Source organism: Triturus cristatus, chromosome 10, assembly GCF_964204655.1.
Source record: "Triturus cristatus chromosome 10, aTriCri1.1, whole genome shotgun sequence".
Lineage (NCBI taxonomy): Eukaryota > Metazoa > Chordata > Amphibia > Caudata > Salamandridae > Triturus > Triturus cristatus.
Genome location: NC_140593.1, coordinates 267,877,833 through 267,903,155, shown reverse-complemented (window position 1 = coordinate 267,903,155; position 25,323 = coordinate 267,877,833). Strand labels below are relative to the sequence as shown.

General features: G+C 45.7%; 1 protein-coding gene across 1 annotated transcript in view; it reads left to right on the top strand.

Moving 5' to 3' along the window:
* Window positions 1-25,323, top strand: part of VPS50 (VPS50 subunit of EARP/GARPII complex) — a 748,521-nt gene that overhangs the window by 525,204 nt on the left and 197,994 nt on the right. Inside the window, exon 23 of the mRNA XM_085630983.1 lies at window positions 9,805-9,953. Coding sequence (XP_085487109.1) covers window positions 9,805-9,953 — 149 coding nt within the window. The remainder of the gene's footprint in view (window positions 1-9,804; window positions 9,954-25,323) is intronic.

The following is a 25,323-nucleotide window of genomic DNA, read 5'->3' as shown; positions in this document are numbered from 1 at the left end:
AATCCGACTGCAGACTGCTGAATTTTCGCTGCGCTACAAAACTTAACAGAATGAACTTCTTCAATTGAGAGGTTGCTGGGGACTGGAAATTTAATTACACCGTCCAAAAGCACCAGAGTTCACTTACCTGTATCTTTTGACGATTATTCACCTTAAACAAAAGCTACAGAACGACGATCGATTTGACATATACGTATCAATTGTATTCTATAATTCTTGAATCTTTGGAAACACCATTCAGGGGTCAACTGTTTAAATTTATGATAGTCCTGAAGATGGTCTCCTGGACAAAGGCATAGAGACTGAAACGTCGACATTCACACTCTCTTCTGGAAAATAATGTACAATGAGAAGAAGTGTTTACAATAGTGACATTGAAGGATTATACAATTGTATTTATTTTCCTATTGTTACATTGTTTGTATAACTGTGTAGTACCCTTGATAAATTTCAAAAGATAAAACCTTTTTCTATATATACCGGTGTTTTGAATATTTATTGTTTTGTGATTGGTTCATTGGTTCTTAAGTCCTCACAAGGAACAAAAATATTTCTTAGTTAAAATACATTTGAATGATATCTCTCTGACGAGTTTATCAATAATTCTTGCAGTTAAAAATATATATCAAAAGCAATAGAACAGAGTATTCCAAATAAATCCCTTGAAGGTGCCTTTTACCCGTTCATTTGATTTGCCCAAACCCTCAAGGGTAGATTGAGTTTCCCATTATATTCAATTATTTATCCTTCATGGCTGGGAGCTTGGCCTTGTAGTTTTAGCTTTTGCCCTTAGTCTTCCACCTTGGTCTCTTTGACCGGTTGCCCTTCCAGGGGATGTTGTAGTGCTATGTTTATATGAAATGTTCTCCACACTTCTCTTGTTCTTCTGTCATGCATTTTCTCCCATGCCTTTGCACGACTGTGGATTCGGTTACGTATGGGGTTCTTCCCCAGTTTTCTAGTGGGATGTTTTGTTCCACCCCTCCTTTCCTGGCAAGCTGTCTCTTTTTCTTATGCAGACCAGATAGCCTAGTCAAGCCGTTTCTTGGAATCAGTTTGCAGACCCTCCTACAGGATGATATTACTTGGGTATCTATTCTATGGTAAGGAATCTGCGGCGAGACGTCTGTCAGATGAAAACGTAATTTACCTTCGGTCAAGCCTTATCTGGTAGCGACTTGATCTAGCTGACCCACTCATCCTCCCTGTTCCGCAAACTGATTTGCCCCTTCTAACCGGTTCCCTTCTTTGCACCCTTGTGCATTTTGTTTAATAAAAAAAAAGCCACATACATAGAGAGGACCAAAAAGGGCAATCCAGACTTCTGTTCTTCATATTAACGTTTTTCAAAAAGAGGACTCTTTTTGGGCATACTGTTTCCATAGCCATTTCTATACGTGGATAGGCACTTTAGCATCGAAAGAAGTCGCTAAAAAAAACCTGACATCGGCTAGTCAGGGAAGGGCTTATATGGACTCTGATAATATCTCACATCTGGTGGATGACATCGTATGGAGTCGGCCATTTCCCTCTCCCTATGCACAGAGGTACTTCTGTAGAAACATTTCCGGATCCAGTCTGGTACCTAGGGATAATTTTAAGGTAAGGAGTCTGTGGCTAGATCTAGTCTCTACCAGATAAGGCTTTAACGAAGGTAAGTAACTTATTCAACCGGGTGATAGCGCCAAACTTAGTCTGCCAATAGACAGGTCTGCTACCATGAAAAGGCTTTGTGCACAATGCACATTAATTTTAAGAGGATCCTGCTGAGCAGTGGAAGCCAGTCGAGTTTATCCAGGGCAGCGGACACCAAGGACCAGCAAGATATAGCTAGTCGGGTTGCAGCTGTCTGAATTCTATTTAGACACTTGATCAGAAAATCAAGGTTCTCTAAGATTTAGGGATTCCCATAGTCTAACTGGCTCAGGATTGTTACTTGGACCACCAGAGGATAGAAAAAAGAAGGAAGAAGAGCAAGGATCTTTTTCAAGAACCTCATAAGGGTAAAACATTAGGTAGCCAACTTGTTGAAAGTGAAAAGTCAAAAAGAGATCGCTATTAAAAAGACAAGATTTCTGACTGCTAACAAAGGAAGAGAAGTAAAGTCCTCCAACGAAGGCCAGAAATATTCAGGAAGTGGACGAAGTTTTAAATTCCTAGAGCAGCGGAGCTTGCCATGTTAAATTTCAAAGCGTTTTGGGACAGCCAGCAGTTGATTTTTCACATTGAAAGATGTAATTCTTGAAACGGTGCAGGTGTTGATTGACCCACGTCTTTGGTGAGCTTTGTATCTTCCTCATAATTCATGAAGAAAATGCAGGGGTCATGAATCACCTGAGCAAGTGGACTGAGGTGGATAATAAAAAGTGGAGCTTAAAGAAGAACCCTGAAAAAACCCCGATTTTACTGCAGGATTTTTTCTTGAACGGCTACACTTGATTGTTTTTGCCCCACATTCTTTTCCTTGCACTTTGATTTATTCTTACTAGCATCGGTATCCTTACTAGTCTTGATACCAGGTTCCACTTTCTAGAGTGGTGTATTTTCTTCCCGCTTTTTTGGTCGGTGTACCAGCCCCCATGTGCAGGGAAGGCAATGTCTATTTAAGGCAGAGTGCTGCGAGTCCATGCTGATGACACACAAAAGACACGCTGGGCCATGCACCGGCATCACACAACCTCTGACACGCTGCCAGTTGTGGCAGCTACTTATCAGATTTGGGTCTGGCTACCTCTACCCCAGACATAAGGTATTCTAAGGACTCCTTAGTAAGCAATGGGAAGGCCTCCGGGGAGGGGTAATTGTAAAATGTCAACTGTATTCTTTGGGGCTAGTTCTGCAGATGGACTGCCCAGGAGCTGTGAAGCTCCCTACGTGTTGATTGTGTTGGGGGTCATCCCTAAGGTTGACCAATCTTGGGTTTCTTTTTATAACCGAATCATGGACTACTCCTGAGTCTGATTCTGCCTCAGCAGGCATGCCCAACTGGTTATACAGCTACCCACCTCATGAGCCTTGATCGTAGGAGCGGAGCGGAGGGCTTGCTATTTTTTTCAGGGACTCCTGGAGACTAATGGCACCCACAGTTTTAGGATTTCTCAGAGGCGGAACTGCTAGGTTTATCCCTCGAGCTTTCTGGGTCTCTTACCTTAGTGGGTATAATTTGCTATCTTCCTCTTGGTCTAGCCCCTACATTTTTGGATTCCTTTATCAAGCTTACTTTGCCTTTACTACCATCACACACCACTTTTCTTCTCCTGGGTAACTTCATCTGTGGGTTCAGATGAAAGCTAATCCCCAGGCCTCAGACCTAATCAATTTTTTTATGGAAGTTTAAGTAGAAATAATTAATTATAGTTTCCATGCATAAGGAGGGTCATAAAAGCAATATAATTTTTGTCCTGGATGACCGTGTCCTTCATAGTATGCAATTATTATTTTTTATCTGCCTGTACACAGTCAGTACATTGAATGCATTTGGGCCAGATAACTTAAGGTTCAAAACATTCTAACCCTTAACAAACAAGAGTTTACATTTGTTGAAGCACAGAATTTAAACTTTGTATCAGAATATTGGCGACCCTCAACATTTTTAACAGGTTTAACACAGATTCTAGGATTGCAGATTGTTACTTGTGCCTGTGGCTGGACTGCTTTCATGCTATACCTGTTCTCTGAAGAAGCAAAACTTGCACTGCTGCTGCTCGATTTGTACCTGTCTTTTGAAGGGGAAAGCTTGGGCTGTGCTGCCCTAGCTGTACCTGTCCTCTGAAGGGGGGAAGCTTGAATTGTTTCTGCCCAAATTGTGCCTGTTATATGAGCAAGTGGTTTTTCCAATTCTATTTCCCTAGCCTATGAAAAACAAAAGATATACTGAATCCTCTTGCATAACGTGCACTACAAACCAGTGACTGTTTCACAATATTTTAAGTGAAATACTGAAATCTATAACCCTGAGGAAGGGGCTTGTCCCATAAGCACAGTATTCAAGTGGCAAAATATGTTGATAGAAAAGAGAACAGGGTCCATTGTGCGTCCCGCTTTTAAACATCTTGCGGTAGGGGATACCAGTAAAACCAGTTTTAGCTCACTCACATACAATTCTAATATAGGTCTAACAGTTTAACAAAGAGAGAAAATAAATGTCGACATAAGTACCTCAACCTCATTCAAGCTAGGGACCCCATAACTGGGAAATATTACTAACAGTGAACAGTGGTACTTCTGGATCCTTCCCTGTGACTGATGTTATAGTTTCTGCCAGGCTCCCTTCCACAAAGCCGATCTACCCTAGCACAAATGTGTTGTCTGGTATGGTGCCCAAGACCCCAACCCCTAACAAGCCAAAGCTGAGAGGCCACTCCACCAGAACCATGGCTGCCAATAGGACATTGATGTGGATTTGACAGGTGCCTGCTCATGATAATCTGCCAGGCTAGGACATGGCCATTGGTGCAAATGTTCATGAAACACTGCTGCATTGACATCTATGTCCAACAAGAGGGTCACTTCGCTCCTATGGTCTTTCAGGATTCTTTGACCTGTGTCCACTGCCCGGACCCTCCAGCTTTGGGAGATACTGCTTTGGTATATTTTCTAACTGTGAGAAATCTGCGGTTAGAAGTATCCATCAGGTGAACAAAGTACTTTTGGTTTGCAGTTTTATATAGCGCAAACTTGACCCGAAGGTATCAGAGCGCTTTGCATGAGCACCAGTTGCATTACAGACTGACATTCATTTTTAGGCATGGGGAGATTACGTGATTTGCCCAGAATAACAGGATGCTTAAGCCTCCTGCCAGACTGGAACCTGGTTCTGCAGCTTCGAAGTCGCCCGTTAAGCTACATCCTCTCTCTGCTCATCTTCAATAATGCTCTTTCTGGCGGACGCTCTTTCTAACCAGAGTTTCCCCACTGCCCTCCGGCCTCGCCTTTCTGTAGAGTGCTCTCTTTTGCATATTTAAATATCCCCAGTAATTGTTCTAAGATCTGCGTTTGAGGGTGCAGAAAGGGAGTCAAGGAACAGCGATTAGCGTGTGTGCTGAGAAGGTGCTGACATGTGGCACCTTCTCCAAGGTCCAGGGAAGGACGAGGCCAACGTAGAGCTGCACGATTCCACCTGCCGGTGAGCTGGAGAACTGCTGTTGAAACTCATTGGATCTGGGAATATTCTAAAATTGAGTAATCTGTAGTTAGATATGGTATGTACCAGAAAGAGCTTTACTGAAGGTGAGTAGATTATTCTTCTGAGAGAGACTTCTAGACCCAGATTCCTTACCATTTGAATATTCCCCAGACGTCAGTCTGGATCTGGAAACTTTTCAGCAGTACCTCTGCACACCAGTAGGTGGCACCGTAAGGCACAACACAGATGCCATGCTGCATGACTCCTCACAGATGCCATGCCACGCCGCACCAGAAATGATGTATGGAGTCTATATAAGCACCCCTCCCTCACACTGACGTGAGTTCCTTTCTTTCCGTGCCACCAGACCCGGAGACAAGCTTCGTCTCATCTATTTGAGAAGTTACCTCTTTAAAAATTTTACGTCGAGGGAAATCTCACCTCCCAAAGTGACAGGCTTTAAACCCTAACTTGCTAAATTTCTCTGGTGGCCCTTTGGGACCTGAGGAGCCAAGAGGTTCTCAATCTGTAATACCACTGGTGGGTTCTGTAATACCACTGGTGGGTTCACCCTGTACGCCAGTTAAACTCCCTTCGACCATCACACTGCCTCCAGCTTCATTCCGAGGCTGTCTCTGGTGCAGAATCTACCTACTATATGCTGTGGAGTGGTTTTATGACATTTGCAACATCTAAGTATTTACTGTAATGCTGCAACTGTTATGATATGACAATTGCCTAGTTGGAAAACTGATTGTGATTGTGGTCTATGTGTTTATATATAATATAAGTGATATTTGTATATAACCTGGTGTGCAGTCTCTTTTGTGGTGTATTTAGTGTGTCACTGGTTTGTTTGTGTGTTTCTCAAACAAATTACACTATTCCTCTAGGATAAACCTGACTGCTCAGCCAAGCTACCATGGGCGTGAGCAGGAATTATCTTGGGTGTGTGACTCCCTTATCTTGACTAAAGTTATTGGTCTGCCTGGCTTAGGTGCATAGCCTGGCCAACCAGAAACTCCATTTCTAGCAGCTGTATGTTATTCAAGGCTCCTTGGAGTGCCTTAAAATTCAGATTTTGAAGACCTTGTCTGAATAGGTTATGTTCTGCAAATTGATATGTTAGTAGCATAAAATGTCTGCCACTTTTCCCCCTTACACTTTCCCAACCGCCTGCATAAAACTATCCTCCTGATTTCAAAGAACCCAAAGTGTTAACTTCATTCCTTATAGCAGTGGACTCAATAATACTTTACATTTGTATAACATTGTAATTTGCCACATAATAAAGCATTATGCAGTGCAACCTAAATGTAGTTAATGGTGACATCATTATTCACAATGGTGAAATTTAATGAAATATAATATTCTTAGTTGTTAAAAAGGTATACTTCATGCATTGCATGTGGAGGGGTTTGAGCATGCATCCTGTATCCTTTCTTACAACTGCTTGTACCCAAAAAGGACTGTTTGGATTTTAGAAATATAATGAGCTATTTCAGCTTTGTACCTATTTTTAGGTCGAGCCTGACCCAGTGCGCAAGCGCTGCTCTGGCGATCTGTTGTAGGTAGAGTACGGAGTAGAGGCCCCGCCCACATTTTTCATTGGCTTGTGTCTTTGCCCTTCATAAATGCTAGCGTCTGATTAATTAATAGGCTTGTTAGTTCCTCCTTAGTACGGCCATGTTGTCATTTGTATCCTCCCATGGGTACTGACCCCTTTACTTGGTTGTTACACGGTATGTGTACTTTTATTTTAGTTTTCTGTGGTGCTTTACTTTGTTCCCGCCCCATCCCGTTGTCCGTGTTCTCCATCCTCCCGCCGTCTGCGTTCCCTGTGTTCCCGCCCCCCTCCCGTTGTCTGCGTTCTTCATCCTCCTGCCCCCTCCCGTTGTCGATGTTTTCCAAATAGATATGCAAACTGCAACGCACACAATCCCGTTCTCCATATTCACTTTCTTCCCACCCCGTCCCGTTGTCTGTTTTAACTTTGTTCCCACCCCCTCCCATTCTCCATAATCACTTTCTTTCCACCGCCCTTCCGTTGTCTGTGTTAACTTGTTCCCGCCCACTCCATCTATTCAATAGGCTCACTGGTTAAGCCGCCCGACCTCCCGAGTATGATACAAGACATATTATGCTGCCACCCGTACTTTTATTTTCACAAACCGGAGGCGAGGCTCGGGTCCTTGTCCAGATTAGCCTGTCGGTGCCTGGGCCCCCTCATCCCCGGCGTGTCACACAGAACAGAATTTAAGAATAACAGCAGGGTGTAGTACAAAGAGCCACAATACCGACGAACTGCAGCCTATATCAGGGAGTTCTGCAGTGTCAGAGTAAGACGTAGGCAGGAATACACTAAGTGGAGTCAGCTAATTATCAAATATATCTCAGTCAGGGTGATACAGCCGGGACTACAGCTGTGGGGTCTACATCCAGGTCATCTTCCGGGGCTTTCAGTAAAATCACTAGTGCTTCCCAAGCCCTCGCAGCCTCCAAAGCTTTCTGACTATTCGCGCAGCGAGCCAATTGCAATCTAATTGTGCCCTCACATTCTGCCCACTTAAGGAGGTCGGCTTTCCACCTCTGGATACTTGGGCCCTGCCCGGATTTCGAATGTGCTGTAATCTTTCTTTTGGCCAAAAGAAGGCCCAAGTCCAGGAATTTACTGGTGATCTTGGTCTTGGATGTGTGGGGGAACCAGTGCAGTAAACTGAGGCCTATAGTGGGCTCCATCTCCCTCTCAGTAATGTCGGTCAACAACTTAACCACCTCCTCCCAGTACTTCCCAAGCTGGGGGCAACCCCACATCATGTGATGAAAGTCCGCACCCTCCGTGCTGCATCGCGGGCACTGCGCTGTGCCCGTGCCGAAGTATGTGTTAATTTTTGCCGGGGTGATGTACGCCCTATGCAGTAAAAACAAATGCACTAGCCGGAAACTGGCATTTCTAGAGCTTTTCCTCGCCCGTATAAACCAACTCCGCCCACACCTTCTCAGGGATCTCTTCGCCCAAGTCCCCCTCCTGCCTCAGCGCCAGCAACGGATTCAGTGTCTCGTGTGTCATACGCCTATATAGGCAGGCAACCGCCTTAAAGGTTCCCGCTGCCATTACTACATACTGGAAAGGCATGGAAGTCTTGGGTTCAGACAGCCCTTCTCTCTGATGTTTTTGGATGGCCGCGACAAGGGCCGAGTGGAGCAAAAAGTCCCCACGGGGCAGGTCGTACCTGTCCTGCAATGCATCAAAGGGGAGCAGGGTGCAATCCTCATAGAAGTCTCTCAACATATACAGACCCTTCCCCCTCCAGTCGGTCATCGCAGCCCAGCTGCCCGGTGTGGAGAGCAGCACACATGGCCAAAGGGATCTCAGGGGCATAGGGACGCGCGATCTGCGCTCTCCTCTGGCTTCTGTTCCAACACAGCCGAAACGTCCGCAGCTCATTAGTAAGTCCGGAGCCTCAATGGCAATTGTAAAATGATTCGAGAGAGCCTGTTCAGGGGCTCGTCTGGCCCTCGAATTTCCAGTGCTACTGCCTGGGTAAGCCACTGCAGCTGAGCCGCCAAATAATACGTCTCAAAATCAGGGACCGCCAGCCCGCCTTCAGCCTTCGGTCTCAGAGTTTTTAGCGCCACCCTCCGACAACCAGCCGCCCAGAGAAAACCTGTGAGCATTGATTGAAGTTGTTTAAAAATTGACGCAGGGATCCAGACTGGAAGAGTTCAAAAATAATACAGTAGCCTGGGGAGGGCCACCATTTTAAGGAGGGCCACCCGACCAGCCACCGAGAGAGGCAAAGACCCCCAAAATTCCAAGTTATTCTTAAGGCCCTAGATGGCACTACCCAGTTCACGTCTACTTTACGTGCATCTTTGTGCATGTGGAAATAGGACGGGTGTCACTAGATGGGTGGGCACTAAACCGCATCCGTGCAGATTCTCAACTGAAATGTTATTTCTTGTCGATTGAGCATCTTTGCTACTACATAATGTCTTTTTTAAGTATGGTAACTAAAAACTAAAATAAACTTGATCCCAATTAAGGATCATTATACATTTTATGGCACAAGCGAATTGGGCTGTCAGCTTGTGAGTGTCTTATACACTTGCGTTGACATCAGTACTGTTCACTTGTAATTTTGTGTTCGGGTGAGTAATCAACTAGCAGCTTTTTATCGGCATTTTATGTTTAAATCTAGCTGCATATTTTTAATGTGGGTATGAAATGATTTGCGCCTATTGACACGTATGCATCAGGCATATACAGTACTGAATGCTTGGTGTAGTGGTCCTATTTATTTCTTATGCTGCAGTGGGGAATTGAAGGTCCCATTTCCACTGGGCGCACATGATCATCTGCTCTTGGACTAGAGCCCTAATTCTACCACTAGTAGTATTGGTAGGGCAACAATATGCCAGTGGACTAATGCGAACAACATGCTACACAGCACCCATTCTAATCTACAATATACCATAAAAACATTAGCAAAGCCAATGCCTCTGGCTAAACACTTATACGGCCCCAAAAGCAAGACCTATTGGCTATGCCAATGCTTGTTGTAATACCCAACTGAACTCAGAAGTTCTATTTGCATTCCATAAGGTAAACTCTTTTTAAATCAAACTTTTTGAGAAGGGTTTCTCATGCAAAATTGTTGTTTTCTTTTTTTAACTAGGAAGTATCAGTGGATACCACCACCACTCATACTACTTCTGAGGAAAGAAAGGAAAAAGTGCCAAGCCCTCATCTCAGCCCTTTGGTGGTTTTGACATCAAGTGGAACTTTGTACGGTCTCGCTGAAAGAGTTGTTGCTACTGAATCCTTGTAAGTTTTTTGTAACTCACAATTTGTGCTTATTGCTTGCTACAACTAACCTGCTCTTTTATTAGGTCCTAATGAGTGGTCACAAACAACATCTTTATGAAAATCAGTCTCTAGGTGGCCAAGTTAAATTTTTCTGTCATTCAACAAGCCAAGCGAAAAAAAATGGTGCTTAATAATTCAGAATGAAAATAAATGATGATAAATTAAAAACTAAATTGAAATCCTCACATTCTAGGTATTTTAAGCCAGCAAATCATGGAAGAAAAGTTGAACCTGTTGTAGTGTGTTATCTTTGAAAAATTCATTTAGTATAGACCAATGGAGTGCAGTACATAGTGGGTGATTGATGTAGTACACCAAGAAAGAAGGGGTAGAGTTTGGGGGGTCATGTTTATAGTTGTGTGAGGGGCAGGAATCTGGGCATGGTTCTGCTGTGACTTGATGTAGAGAAGGGTGATATAAAAGTATATTTAGATTTTAACCTGAATTGTTTTTTTCCTGCAGTTTATGATCACAGTTTTTGATAGTGACCGCTTTGCTTTCAATCTCACAAAAGAGCCAATGCTGTCAGTCAGATGAGACTGATGGAGGACAATGTGATTAACATATCATTGGCAAACATTTATGTATTTCTTTTTCATTTATGGAGAACTTTCATCTTGTATGCTAATGTGGAGAAAGAAAATAATGTCACTAATACTAGGAAGATATTTTGATCATCATAATTCCAAGCAATGCAGAAGAGGCGCAACAAAGCAAAAAGCTGAGGCTTTTTCAGGGCAATTTTAAGAGTGGATTCGGAGATATATTCCGGGGCCTTGTAGGTGGTATCAGTGATTCAGTCTGAAAACCGAGAGATGTTCTTTGAGTGTTGGAGAAAAGAGGGTCGTTGTGGGCCAAACAGTGGCGTAACAAAAGTTGAGGGGCCCCCCTGCAAGGTACACGGAGGGCCCCCCCGCTCCGGATCTCTCAGGCCTGAGTACTGTGCTGAGGGGGCCCCCTGCAGCTCACACCTCCCCTGCCCCCCCTCCACACTGTGGGGGCTGCGGGGGCCTGTGTTACACCCCTGGGGCCAAAGTCTAATACTGGTAAATCCGTTCTAGGTTGATCGTGGAGAAAAGCTTGGAACTATCACTGCAGTTGTCTAGATTAGGCAGCTGTTGTAGCTGTGAATCGCAGGGGGCAAAGCACGTGTTGGCTGGCTCTGTTTAACAAACCTTAGTGGATATCAGCAATGCCTGACAAACATCAAGGATCACAAGAATGAATTGTCAATTAGAATTAGAATACAAAAGCTATTTTTCTTTGCCTTCAAGGAGAGAGGGACGGATGGATGATACTGTGTCAGAAGTGGCTGATGATGCCAATGGGATACAGTTGGTGGGAGATACAGCTATGAAAAGGGTGTCTTGCTTGCATTTTATAATCTGAAAGATTATTGAAAGGTCTTATTACTTAGCAGACAGTGTCATGGAGATACTTGTTGAAGACCAGCAACCTGAAGTCTACATTTTAGCAACAATGCAAGTAAAAAGGTCCTGCTTGGACGTACAAGGAGGGTCTCTCGAAGACTGGAGAGACAGGTGTGGCTGGACAGAGATACCACGATACGGACAAAGGTTAAGTAACATGGAAGCACCCTTCCTATCAGACAACAAAAGGTATTGGTGTTTCCTGCTGGGCAATGGAAGCTCATTGAGGAGAGCGAGCAAGACTTGCTTTGGGATTTGAGCTGGAGGGAGTTCAGGTCAGTACTGGGGAGTGGTGCTGAGCTGATGGGACTTTGTTGTTAGTTTCCTTCATTGTTAAGCACGTTTGACAGGTGGCCCACTGGTAGTGTCACTGGTTTGTGCCACCATGTGATTGAAAATATATGTAAGGTAGAATATGGGCACATATTTTAAGAAATATTATGAGATTACTGTGAATAAGATATGTACCAAGAGAAATCTAATGAACTGCAAACATATTTGAATTATACTGTGAGGAAGAAATGAAAGTAGAGCCCAAAAATAGATGAGAGGTGATTGTAGGGTTGGTGCTCTAGACATGTTGTAAACAAGGAGAAGGGACTGTATATAATTCCCCTCTTATGTTGATTGTGGTGTTGGCCTAGTTGAAGGTGTTTGCAGAAACACATTGGCTACCCGTGTGATTGTGTGGAGAAATAAAGGAGGTTCTTAAGCAACAAAAGGATTCCTCGTTTGTTTTATTTAACTGTAGTTCCTGTAGTTCACAGGGTGCCGCTGGTCTCCAGGAGGAGGTAATGGAATGTGGAGAATCTAAATATCCAGTCTCCACTGGGTAGTTCTAGTTAGATCAGTGTTTCCATAGGAAATGCGTTCTTTTTGTTGTTAGTTACTTTGGCACTGTTTGTTGAATCTGTGCGAAACTTTCCAAAAAAGTCCTCTTTGTTGCCTAATTTGTGCATGGAAAGTTTCGGGGTGATGCGTCACGCAGGGGGCCAAGAAAAAAGTGTGGTCACAAAAAGTAAAATCCCTGTGCTTTTTCCATAGACTTTTTTAAGAAGCGCTACCACAGAAACTGCTAAATAAATTTGGCAGGAAGCTGGATCTTGGACCGCAGATTGTGCTTTTTGTGATTTGGTGTAAATCCGTTCAGTGGTTTTTTGAGAAATTAAGGTTAAAAAATATTTGTATATCTAGATTAAAAAATACAATGTTCTGATTAGACCAGGGAACTTATTTTCCCATGGGCCATTTTGCTATTACGCAGGAGAGAGCACTGTGATGGGCTGCCAGCAACAGGAAAAGAAATGTTGCTGGTAGCCATTACCGGACTCCGTAACTTAAAGCCTGATTGCGAGTTTGGCGGACCTGGAATCGCCATGCCCACTGTAGCGGTCTGACCGCCACAACCTCAGCTGTCTGACCACTGTATTACGAGACATGCAGTTACATGAAATAAATGCTACCGCTGTCCCGCTGACACTGCCGGCCAACTCGGGCTGGTAATAGGTTATAGAGAGGGTCTCGGTCTGTGAAGGAGGCAGTTGCTGTTATTCCCGCTACTATCTGATTCCGAAGAAGGACAAGAGGTTACAGTCCATTTTAAATCTTCGAACCGCCAATCTCATCCTCAAGAAGGAGAAGTTCAAGATGCTTACTGTAGCTCAGTTCTTGTCTGCCCTAGACCAAGAAGACTGGATGGTAGCGTTGGACCTGCAGGGTGCGCATTTTCACATTCTCTTCCTGCCAAGCCACAGGCGTTACCTGCGGTTCAAGGTAGATCACAAGCATTTTAAGTTTTCTGTGCTCCATTTCAGCCTTACCAGTGCCCCTCGGGTGTTCACCAAGGTGATGGCAGTGATTGCAGCTCATCTGCTCAGGTTGGGGGTGTCAGTCTCCCCCTAACTAGCTGACTGGCTGTTGAAGGCTTCTTCGACCCAGGCTGTCGTTTCCCACCTTCACACTATGGCGGACCTCCTGCATTCGCTGGGGTTCTCTATAAACGTGCCAAAGTCACACCTGACTCCTCCTCAGATGCTCCCTTTTATCGGAGCTGTCCTGGACACAGTGCTGTTTCGAGCCTATCCTGCCGAGAAGCGGGCCCAGGATATTCAGGTTATGATTCCAATGTTTCTGCCTCTATCCTGGATTTCGGTGAGACCGACTCGTAGGCTGTTGAGCCACATGACCACCTGCATCCTGTTGGTAAATCATGCCAGGTGGCGTATACAGACTCTGCATTGGGACCTGAATTTCCATTGGGTACAGCATCCGGAAGATCTCACCGATGTGGTCCAGATCTCGGAAGGAACTGCGAGAGATCTGCAGTGGTGGTTAACAAACCGCGATTGTGTCTAAGGCAGACACTTCTCCCTTCCCCAACCAGATCACACAGTGGCGACAGATGCGTCACTTCTGGGTTGGGGCGGCCATCTGGGAGAGGTGGAGATCAGGGGACACTGGTCTCTGGCGGAATTGAGGCTCCACATTAATTTGTTGGAGCTTCAAACGATTTGGTTGGCATTCAAAGCATTTCTTCCCTCTGTCAAGGGGAAGTTAGTGCAGGTGTTCACAGACAACACCACCGCCATGTGGTACTGCAGCAAACCGGGCAGGGTGGGGTTGTGGACCCTTTGTCAAGAGGCCCTGCGTCACATACATGGCTGGAACAGCAGGGCATTACCCAGGTGGGTCAACACCTGGCAGTTTCTCTGAACGCCAGGGCGGACAAACTCAGCCGTCGATGCCTAGCTGATCTCGAATGGTGTCTCCAGTCGAAGGTGGCGCAAAATCTCTTTCAACAGTGGGGAGAGCCTTGGTTGGATCTGCTTGCCTCCGAACAGAACGTGAAATGTCAGCAGCTTTGTCCGCTGGAGTTTTCAAGGCAGCTATCGCTCAGTGACGCTTTTCATCGGGAGATGAGACAGGCCTATTGTATGCCTTTACGCCCATACCAATTCTGCCCAGAGTTCTGAAGAAGACCAAGAGTGACCAGGCCCAAGTCATTCTTGTGACTCCGAACTGGGCAAGGAGAGTCTGTTATCCAGAGCTTCTGGAATTGAGCATCGATCCTCCGATCAGGCTGCTGCTTCGGGAGAATCTTCTGTTGCAACAGCAGGGGAGGGTTCTCCACTCGAACCTGCCAATTCTCCGTCTCCATGCATGGAGATTGACCGGCGGCTGTTGATGGCTTTTGACCTTCCTCCCGAAGTATGTACTGTTATTTTGCCAGTCAGGCGGCCCTCCACTAATACGGTATACATCTGCCGTTGGCAAAGATTTGTATCATATTGTACAGAAAGGTCTATTGACCCTCCTTCTGCTTCGCTGTCTACTGTTCCTACCCTTGCCCAGCAGGACTCTGCTATGGGTACTCTAAAGGGTTATCTTTCTGCTCTATCTGAATTTTTGCGGCTGCCAGATCAGCCCTCTCTCTTTAAGTTTCCAATTGTAAATAGGTTCTTGAAAGGGCTGGGTCACTTGTTTTTACCCATGCCCTTTGTCATGCCGCAGTAGGACCTTAATTTGGGCCTCACTTTTCTTACTTGTGCTCCCTTCGAGCCTTCGCACAGCTGTCTCCTCCGGCTGCTTACCATCAAAACAGCCTTTCTGGTGGTGATAGCATCTGCTCGGAGGATGAGTGAGTTACAAGCGCTATCATGTAAGCCCCCCTGCATGGTGATTTTTCCAGATAAATTGGTGCTTCGCACCCTTGCTTCATTCTTGCCAAAGCTGGTGCCCCTTTCCATCTGGTTCAATCAATCAAGTTGCCTACCTTCTTGCTCCCCCGCATCCCTCTAAAGAAGAGGAACGTCTCCACCGTCTGGACCCAGAAAGAGCATTGTCGTTCCACCTTGACTGCACAAAAGAGTTCAGGGTGGACAACCAACTCCTTGTGGGTTACGTGGGTGCTAAGAAAGGTCAGGCAGTGCAGAAAAGGACAATTTCTTGCAAGGTCGTTCTCTGCATGAAGGTCTGCTGTGCTTTGGCTAAGAAGCAGCCCCTGAGGAATTAAGAGCCCATTTCACAAGGGAAAAGGTCCGGTCTGCAGGGACAGGCATTTTGCCCGTTCGGTCTTGTATTTTCTAGTGTGAGGAATTTGTCCGCAGCCCACCGCCAGAAGGGTTTGGCTTGGGTATCTATTCTAAGGTGAGGAATCTGCAGCTAGAAGTCTCTATCAGATGAACAAGTTACTAACCTTTGGTAACGCATTATCTGGTAGGGGCAATGTCTAGCTGCAGGTTCCTTACAGACCCACCCATGCCTCCGCGCTCTGCGGACTTATTTGTTAGTGCTAGGGTTACTCCCTTTTTCAGGGCCCTAGTTTTGGCACACCCTTTCATCAGTCACTTCGTGGCTCTGCGCTTCTGGTATGGAAAAGTGAAAAGTGAAATAACCAACGCTATTGATGCTGACAATATCACGCAGTCAAATGGAGCCACCCAAAGGTGTGCCCAACAGGTATTGCTCATCCTGATGCCTGGGAAATTCTAAGGTAAGGAATCTGCAGCGAGATATTGTCTCAACCAGATAATGTGTTACTTCCTAGGGACAACTGCAAACTAAGTGATGTGGACAGTGGCCATGACAAGCCGGCAGTGACCCAACAATATGCGGTGTTCCTGGGAGCTTCTAGATTTTACGGCTGAAGGTCCTATCTAGACAAGTAAGTTTGCATAGAGGAAGCAACCACCATGGCGAATCTTTATGATTCAGTCTCTCTTATTTGTTAAGAATTCCCAGTGCGCTAAACTTATAATATCTCACACCCTGATCTAGATTTCTAGAGCCTCCCTGCCCCAGCAACACCATGGAGTAGAATTACACCTCCAAAAAAGTAGGTTCTACCCACGCAACCTACTGTATGTTTGTGTTATGTCTATGTGTGTATATGTCTATGTGTTTCACTATATTCACTCGAGCACTTGTAAATATACACTTTATTTTTCTAAGGGATACAAGAGAATTATGACACTTAAATTGAGTATAAATTGTTTGTGGTCCCCTGTCCACATTATTTAGTGGACTAGGGTGTGTAACTAATCCTTGTGTCATTATATCTTTGTACAGAAACTTCGACCCTATGCATCTAAGAAATTCTTGTTACATGGGAATCGTATGTATTTAGCAAACCAAGTACGTTTGCATAAAGTTTAAAGTTAACTGAGTGTTCTTAAAGGCACGGAGTGGAACACACAGGGCTGGTCCTTGTGTGGTCCTGATGAAGTGGTTGGGGTAACCACGAAACATGTCGACCAAGTAAATAGGGACAGCTTCACATAATGGTTACTGTTCTCTATTACTAGCCCCATTTTATTATACACTTACCGGATAGGAGCAGAATACAATTAGGGCTCACTATCCAGGTAATGTTTATTGATTTATTTCACTTTTCACTCCACACAGCACATCACTACACATAGTATAAAATAAAAAGTGCTCCTCCGTATTCCGCCAAGTTGTAGCACGCCCCAGACAGTAGATGCCTGGGAGGACCCCTATGATGAAGCATGTCACCCTGGGGAAACCCTAGGTGAGTGAGGGGACTCTAGAAAAACAAGTGTTTTTTTCTAACATAGGACTCTACTAATTGTAGAGTACATAATCTTAGGTAGGTTTTATTAGGATCCCTTTGGATTCTTTTTGGTAGACTTTCATCCCACATATACATCCATCCAACATTACCCCTTTTTCTGTGTAAGTCCAGCACTGGGCCCAAGGTCACATCATACTAACCACCTCAAAAAGATCAGCAGTCAGGGATCAAACAAACACAACTGTTGTCACACATCACTAGCAGTACAAGAACATCAAATAGTTAAAATAGTAATGGCAGGACCAATGTCATCCAAAATATGAAAAGTTTTATTCCAACTTAAGCAACCCATCAAGGGAAACAAGGGGAAACAAAGGGCCAGTCCATTGTAAAGTCATGTGCCACAGCACAATGCTGCACCACCAAACTCGCCCTTACTGACACTGCCAGGGAACCTCCTCACAAAGGGTCATCCATTTGGCACAGTAGGCACCTCAAAGATGTTACGAGGATTCAGAGGTTTAGGGAGGGGTGGTTTTAGTTTTGGGAGGGTCTTTTGGGGTTTGGATTTTTGGGCTGGGTTCAGGGAGGTGGCGATGCTGTTTTTCAGGGGTGGAGTGTGAAGTAGAAGGGGTGGGTTTGTCTTTGGGAGTGGTCTTCTTGGTCGTGTGGGGTTTTTTGTCTGGGTACAGTGGGGTGACGATGCTGTGTCTCGGGTGGAGTGTGAAGTGGAAGGGATGGGTTTGCATGTGGAAGAGGTTTTGGGGACTTTGGGGTGGTCAAATTTCACTGGGGAAGGGGCAAGGGCAAACAAGACAGTCACAGGGAAAACTGGTAGTTCAGGATAGAGTTCGGGTTAGGAGGAAGAGGGAGTGAAAGTGTGAGCTCAGTCTGCGCTGTGTATTGTGTTGGTGTCTCTTATGTGGATGACTGTGAGTGTTTGCGTTTTGTGCCTGTGCATGCTGTGGACGTGCTGGGTGTTGTGTGTTGTGTGCGGGTATACCTGTGGCTGTGGAGGGCTCTCTGTGTGTTGCTGTGCTGTCTGCATGTATGGTTGGTGCTGCGGCGGACTCTGTGTGTGTTGCTGTGTTGTCTGTGAATACGATTGTGGCAGTGGTGGGCTCTGTGTGTTGCTGTGTCATCTGCGGCTATAGCTGTGGCTGTGGAGGGCTTTGTGTGTGCTGCTGTGGTGCTTGGGACTGTGCTGGGTGTGGTGATGGAGCGAGTGCCTGCTGGGGGCGTGCATGTGTGAGATTTTTTTTATGTTTTGTGGCTGTGTGCGGTGTTTGTGTTTAATGAAGTTTGTGCCGGCTTAGGTGTTTGTGCTTGGAATAGGAATGGGAATAGGGAATTTGGATGGGGAAGGGGCAGAAGTGGGGTTGGAGGGTTGGGATGGGTGGAGGGCTGCCGTGAGGGAGGGGGTCAGAGCCTGAAAAGATCTCTGTAGGCAAGACATTGCAGAGTGAATGCCTTCCAGGTAGGCCACCAACTGGGTTAGCTGGTTGCCTTGCCACTGGTTGAATTCAAGACTGCATTCTGACCCACAGAGATGCTCCCCAAGAGGACAATAGCCTCCTCACTCTTGGCAGCGGAGCTAACAGGGGCAGGGGCTGAGGTGCCTGGAGCGAAGAAGATTGCTCCCCTATTAGGGGAGCGAGAACGACCAATTTGTTGGGGGACAATAGGGAGGGTGGTGATGGAACTGGGGGTGGCAGACAAGGATGAAGGTGTTAAAAATCCTGTGGGTTCTGCCACCACTTGGGAGTGTCCACCAGAGGATGACTCAGTAGATGAAGAGCTTGAGCTGCTGTCCTCTGATGCATTCCCACACCCTCCTGGTCACTGGGTCACTTTGTGTCTGACATCTCAGTCCGGACCCGCTGTGACCAGCTGTGTCCCCATCGACGTTGGCCCCTTCTTCTCCGCTTGCCCTGGATTTAACTGAAATGACATGGAACATAGGTTTATTGCAACTGTGTTTCCACGCCAAACCATCACAAATCAACAGAAAACATTGAGGCAGTCCAAATATCGCACCAGTTCTACGGTTCACTGTATAGGCTTCAAATATAGCATGAGCACATGCATTCATGCTACATAACCTGCACAGTGTTGTGTCCACTCTTTTCATAACCCCAAACAGGCCCAAATTCATTGATGGAGTTGTCTACACTGCATCCTTATGTCCATACTAGGATAGTTGATCACCTTGCTTACTTTGGGACTTGTGGTATACCATTGTAATAGGATGAAACCAAATACTCATATCACATCATGATGTCCTGAAAGTCAAGTTCAACACTAATATACCACCTATTACTGCTGTGGCAGACATCATGGCACATGCAAATGCTCATTGCACAGTGACACTTTGCACTCTAAATGACATCATATGTCCACTACCTGAAACGTCTAATGAAAGCTGTACTCCTGTAGTTTAGCTATGTTTCACATTTAGCATATAAAGTTCCCTGAAACATTGAGGTCAAAACATTTTGGGGATAGATACTCAGAATTCACACAGCATAAGACTCGGTAAAGCCATATTAACATCCCCCATTCTGCTTAGTACAGGGGACGCCAGTCATATATTGTATATCCACAATACATACACATTTGAAGGTTTTGGGTGTCCCTGACCATATATGAAATGAAAATGTGGGGTCACTAGAGTCCCAATGGGCAGGCACATTACCCAACTCTTTGGTATTGCATACACAAATTGCCTTATAAGGATCAGTTTAGACATTCACATATGATCCCTACAGTACTACATCTCACTCCTTCATGCATGTCACCAGTCAGTGAATGAGTGTTTTGAAGCACTATTGCACTCTCATTTAACTGTATAAGCAGTACTTACCAGTGGGAACTGTTCTACATTCACTGCATGTACTGTGTGCTCTGTCATGTCACATGTAATAGGGACACCATCACATGAGAGACAGTAGTGAGGGAACACCACTTCTCACACAAGCAAGACAAGTTGCCTGTGTGGTACAATTGTCACCCAGATTTACTGAGAACATGAGATTATTACTTACTTCACTCAGCCATCTGTCTTCTCCAAAGGAGAAAATTGGTTGTGGACAGGAGTCTGCTGTGTTCCAGGTCAGAAAGACAATAGGCACAGCACAGCAGCATGCACCTTCTACCAGACATACGCTAACAGTGACTCGTCTTGTGTGTGGCACGTGGGCCCCAACCAATATGGTTGTTGAAATGCCTGTCTGTAACACTCAAAGTTGGCAATATCATATGTGTGAGTCTGGTCAGGAGTCCTTCCCAGGTAGCTTCTGTTGGGCCCTCAACTGCCCATCAAGCTCCGGGTGGGCCATTGCCAGAATGCAGGCCATCGGGGGAGGTTAGGGTCCGGCGGGGACTTCCCTAGCTGGACCTCCATGATCTTCCGGGTCTAGTGCCGCAGGTCCTCCCATCTCTCTCTGCAGTGGAAGCTACACTGTTTAAAGATCCCCAGGTTCCGCATCTTCCAGGCTGTGGCTCTTCAAATGTCCTCCATCTGATGGGCGTTGACCTATATGGATGCAATAGAAATCGGATCAGATTGTAACTGGATGTTTGAGGATTACTGTATGGTTGGTACACATTATGTTGACATCTAGCACAAACATTATTCACGAGTCAACATAATACATGTGTCCATGTAACATGCTAAGCAAAACTACAGCATGGATACACAATCTTGTGGTCATCTGATTACTAACCTCAACCTTGGTCATAATCTAAACTGACTGAGGCAGCTCACTAACATCATGTAAGCCAGGGCCACCTTACATAGATTGTGATTTGAGGTACCCTGATGCACAGCACACCATTTGGACCTTCTGAAGGGTAAACTACTTGTGCATGACTGGCCAGGTAACTTTCCTGCCAGGTCCATTGCATTGATGCATATGGTTCATAGAGGTGAGTGCCATAGTATACACAATATTCTAAGACTAAGGTCAAAAAGTAAAGGCTGGTATGTGAGTCACTGAGACTTACCTCTCTGGGGGATGTGTGTACATGTGGACTACTCATTGGGATACAATAGTATGTCAGAATAGGTTTGTGTTGTATGTACTTCAATCACAGGATACACCTTTTGCTACATGTGGCATTGTAACAGGGATAACAATCAACAATTGTATGTGTTGTGTGATAGGAATTATTGTCACCAAGCAGATGATTCACATTTCTAAATCTATTCAGAAGTAACCTACTATCTACACTGTTCTTGTCTCAGATGTGCAATAGGCCTGTACGTGGAAGCAACACCATTGGAAAAGTGTCAACAGACATGTGTGAGTAAGAGGACTGTCAGTGACAGACACACTTTGAAGCTGTGGGTCATTGGAAAGACCTATCAGGTCAGGGGGTCACCTCAGTCACCATTCCTTATATTATCCATGTAACAGCTATCAGGGCTACTATTGGTACAGTGAACTCATTCTGGGAACACCCATGGATCAGCAGGTCTACTGGGACATTACTCTGTGCATTAGTGCTCCTGCCATAGCAACTGTGGTGCAGGATGGGCCATGGCCCAGACTGCCAACAAATCATTGTCAGGCCTTGCTCTCTGCAGGCTGAGGCTACTTAATCAGGAACTCAGGACCTTAGCTGCATCTCGAAGGCTAAAGACTGGTAGTAACCATAACAAAGAGAAAATCCTAGAGATGCTCCTGCAGTATGACATTCAGAAACCTGAAGGGTCAGAATGGCAGGTTGATTTTGATATGGGTGGGGCTCAAGAAGAGGGGTCAAGGGTGGATCACCCCAGTGACCACAGTTCTGAACCTCACCAGGAGGAGTCTGATGACCCCACACTGATAAACTCTGATCTCTCAGGGAATGTGCCAGAAGACCCAGAGGAGGCCCCTAGAGGTATGTTCCCCTGTATATCTCCTGGGAATGTGAAGAAAATCCAGGGGAAGTCTAGAACTCCCTCTGTCCATTCCAGTGCCTCTAACACTTCTATAGGGATCTCCATCTCTAGCAAGAGGGAGGACTCATTAGAAAGGGAATACCACCTGCTCAAACTTGAGAGATCTAAGCTCGGGCTCATGAAGGAGCAGTTGGCCCTTGATAAGGAGACCCTAGAGGTACAAAAGGTTAGGAAGAATTTAGGCTTAGGGTCCCATGGTGGTTGCATTAGCTAGCCTATGATCAGAGAACAGGCCTTTGATACTAGGAACCTGAGCAGGATAGTTCCTCCTTACCAGAGGGGATGATATCCATAAATGGATCACTGCCGTGGAGAGGGCCTGTAAAGTACAGAAGGTCCGTCAAGGGCAGTGGGCAGCTATCCTGATGCTCTCGCTGTCAAGGAGGGAGATGTTGACAACTTCACAGTCATGAAGAGTGCCCTCATAGATGGGTTTGGTTTAACCACTGTGCCATACAGAGTTACGTTTACGGACAGTCCAAGACTCGGTTGTTTTCCTTGACAGTCCTATTAAGGCCCTGGAAGGCTGGCTTCTTGGAAGGAATGTGCCTGACTATGAGGGATTGTACAATTTATTGATGAGGGAGCACATTCTTAATAATTGTCCAGCAAATCAGTAGCTGTGCCAGTACCTGGTGGACTCTGATCTGACCTCTCCCCAAGAATTGGGAAAGAAGGCAGACAAATGCGTCCGTACCAGTATCAAGCAGAAAAACAATGGTGGTGGTGGTTACCAGAAGAAGCAAGATTCTTTTAAGGCCCAAGAGAAGTGTGGGGAGAAAGGTAAAGACAAAAAGGAGTCTTCCCAAGGCCCCCAAAAATCTTCCTCAGGGGTGGGTCCCAAACCTTCTCTTCCTCTGGCAAGAGACCTTGGTGTTACCTGTGTAAGCAGAAAGGCCATAGAGCAAGGGATGCCAATTGCTCTAAAGGTAACACCAAATAAACTACTACTACTGCCCCTAAGGCAACTAGTGCCCCTAGCACCAGTAGAAGTAGTAGTAATGCCCCCATGGGATTAGTAGGGTTAACCTTGGGCTCTGAAGTAGGTTCTGGCCTAGTTAGAACACCTACCTGGCTGCCCTTATATGTGACAGTGGCATGGAACCTGCCACTTTACTTTTAAGTCCCACTAACTTGGGCAAGTACAGGCAACAGTATATGATCAATGGTCAGTAAGCTTTGGCATACAGGGACACAGGGGCCAGTGCCACTATGCTGACAGAGAAACGTGTGTTTCCTGATCAGATCATACTTGGTCAACTTTGCCAAGTGACCAATTCAAGCAGTGCCAGGACTGATCATTCCTTGACAGTTGTAAATCTCAGCTGGGGAGGGGTAACTGGCCCTAAAAGATTTGTGGTTTCCCCAGATCTACTAGTGGACTGTCTGTTAAGTAATGACTCAGTCTGTTCTGAAGTGAAGTTCAGGACGCATGCAGAGATTATGGGAATCTCTGCCAGTGCTGGTACCAGGGCTCAGGCCAAACGGACACTGAGGGAGCTCTGGATCCTGGAAAGAAATTACCAGCTAGCTCCTAAGAGAAGGAGCTGGAAGGGTAAGGAATTATCCTCCTTTCAGACTCCCAGTGAGGATCACTCTCCTGAGGTAGATAACCTTAGAACCTGTGAAGGAACTGTCCCAGAGGAACATGGACATAACATGTTAGAGTTCTTGATGGCAGGGGGGCCTTCCAGGGCAGACATAAGTCTGGAGCAGAAATCCTGCCCCTCTTGAACTGCTCAGACAGCAAGCTGCTGCTGAAGAGTCGGGGAATGTCAGTGGATCCCGTAGGATCTATTCAAAGATAGGCTCCTACTTTCTGAGTGTAGAGACCCCAAGCCCCTTGCCACCAGGAGGTTGGTTATACCTCAGAAATTCACGGGTTTCCTTTTGTCCCTTGCATATGACATCCCCCATATCAGCCATCTTGGGCAAAGATAGACCTGTGACAGGCTTGTCCCTCACTTTCATTGGCCCTACATGTCTGAAAATATCAAGGAATTTTGTCGCTCCTGTGTCACTTGCCAAACCAATGATAAGTCAGGTGGCACTATAAAGGCCTCCTTAATTCCGATTCCAGTAGTTGGGGCTCCCTTTGAAAGGGTAGGGACAGACATTGTTGGTCCCTTAAACCATGCAATAGCATCTGGACATAGTTACATACTAGTGGTGGTGTACTATGCCAATAGGTATCCACAAGCTATTCCACTTAGGATCACTACAGCACCTGTGGTGGCTAGTGCCCTTTTTGAAGTCTTTTCCAGGTGGGGTTTCCTAAGGAGGTCTTGCCAGACAGAGGTACAAACTTCATGTCTAGTTACATAACTGTAATGTGGAAAGATTGTGGTGTAAACTATAAGTTTACCTCACCCTACCATCCCCAGTGCAATGGGCTTGTTGAAATGTTCAACAAGACCCTAAAGGGTATGATCATAGGACTCCCAGAAAAGGTCAGACAAAAATGGGATTCCTTTCTAACCTGCCTCTCTTTGCCTACAGAGAGGTTCCTCAGAAGGGGGTCGGCTACAGCCACTTTGAACATCTGTTTGGACATCCAGTTAAGTGTCCATTGTATCTGGGTAAGGAGGGCTGGGAGCAGCCTCTCAAACCCTATAAACTGGACATTGTGAACTATATCCTTGGCATGCATTCACGTATGACTGAGTACATGAAGAAGGCCAGCAAAAACCTTGAGGCCATCAGGAATTTCACAAAGCTTAGCATGACCAAAAGGCTGTACTGAGTGTTTACCGGCCAGGACAAAATGTGTGGGTGTTGGAGTCTGTGGCTGCAGCAGGTCTCCAAATCAAGTGTAGTGCCCCCCACACTATCCTTGAAAAGAAAGGTGAGGTTGCCTACTTGGTTGACCTAGGCACTCCAAGACGTCCTCACAGAGTTCTTCATGTGAACAGCCTAAAGCCTTTTATTGACAGGGCTGACTTGAGCTTCCTCATGGCAGCTGATGAATAACGGGAGGACAGAGGGACCTTCTCCCTGATCTTGTCTCGCAGGACCCTGTTGATTGGTCAGTTGATGGAGATGCCTAGGCCGGTGTCATGTTCCCAACTTCTTCACGGAGACAGAACGATGAGAGTTCCCAACGCCCACTCCCCAGAACCCACTGCAACTCAGGCAGCTGTTCCAGGAAGGGGGAAAGGGGAATTGGACAGAGAAGAGACACTCCGACTACTCCTGGACTTCCTCCGCCTGCCTGCCAAGTCTTCGTTTGGTTATTCTATTGGCTGGAATTGGAGTTCACCTAATGCACACAGGAGATAACACCTTGGTAACACTTAAACATAAATATATATTTCCGTTCACTGTAGGACTTGTTCTAAACCCTTTTCTTTACCCTACCAGGTTCTGACGGAGCCTTGCTTCTCTTCTTTCACTCAGTAGCCTCAGTTATATTGGGAC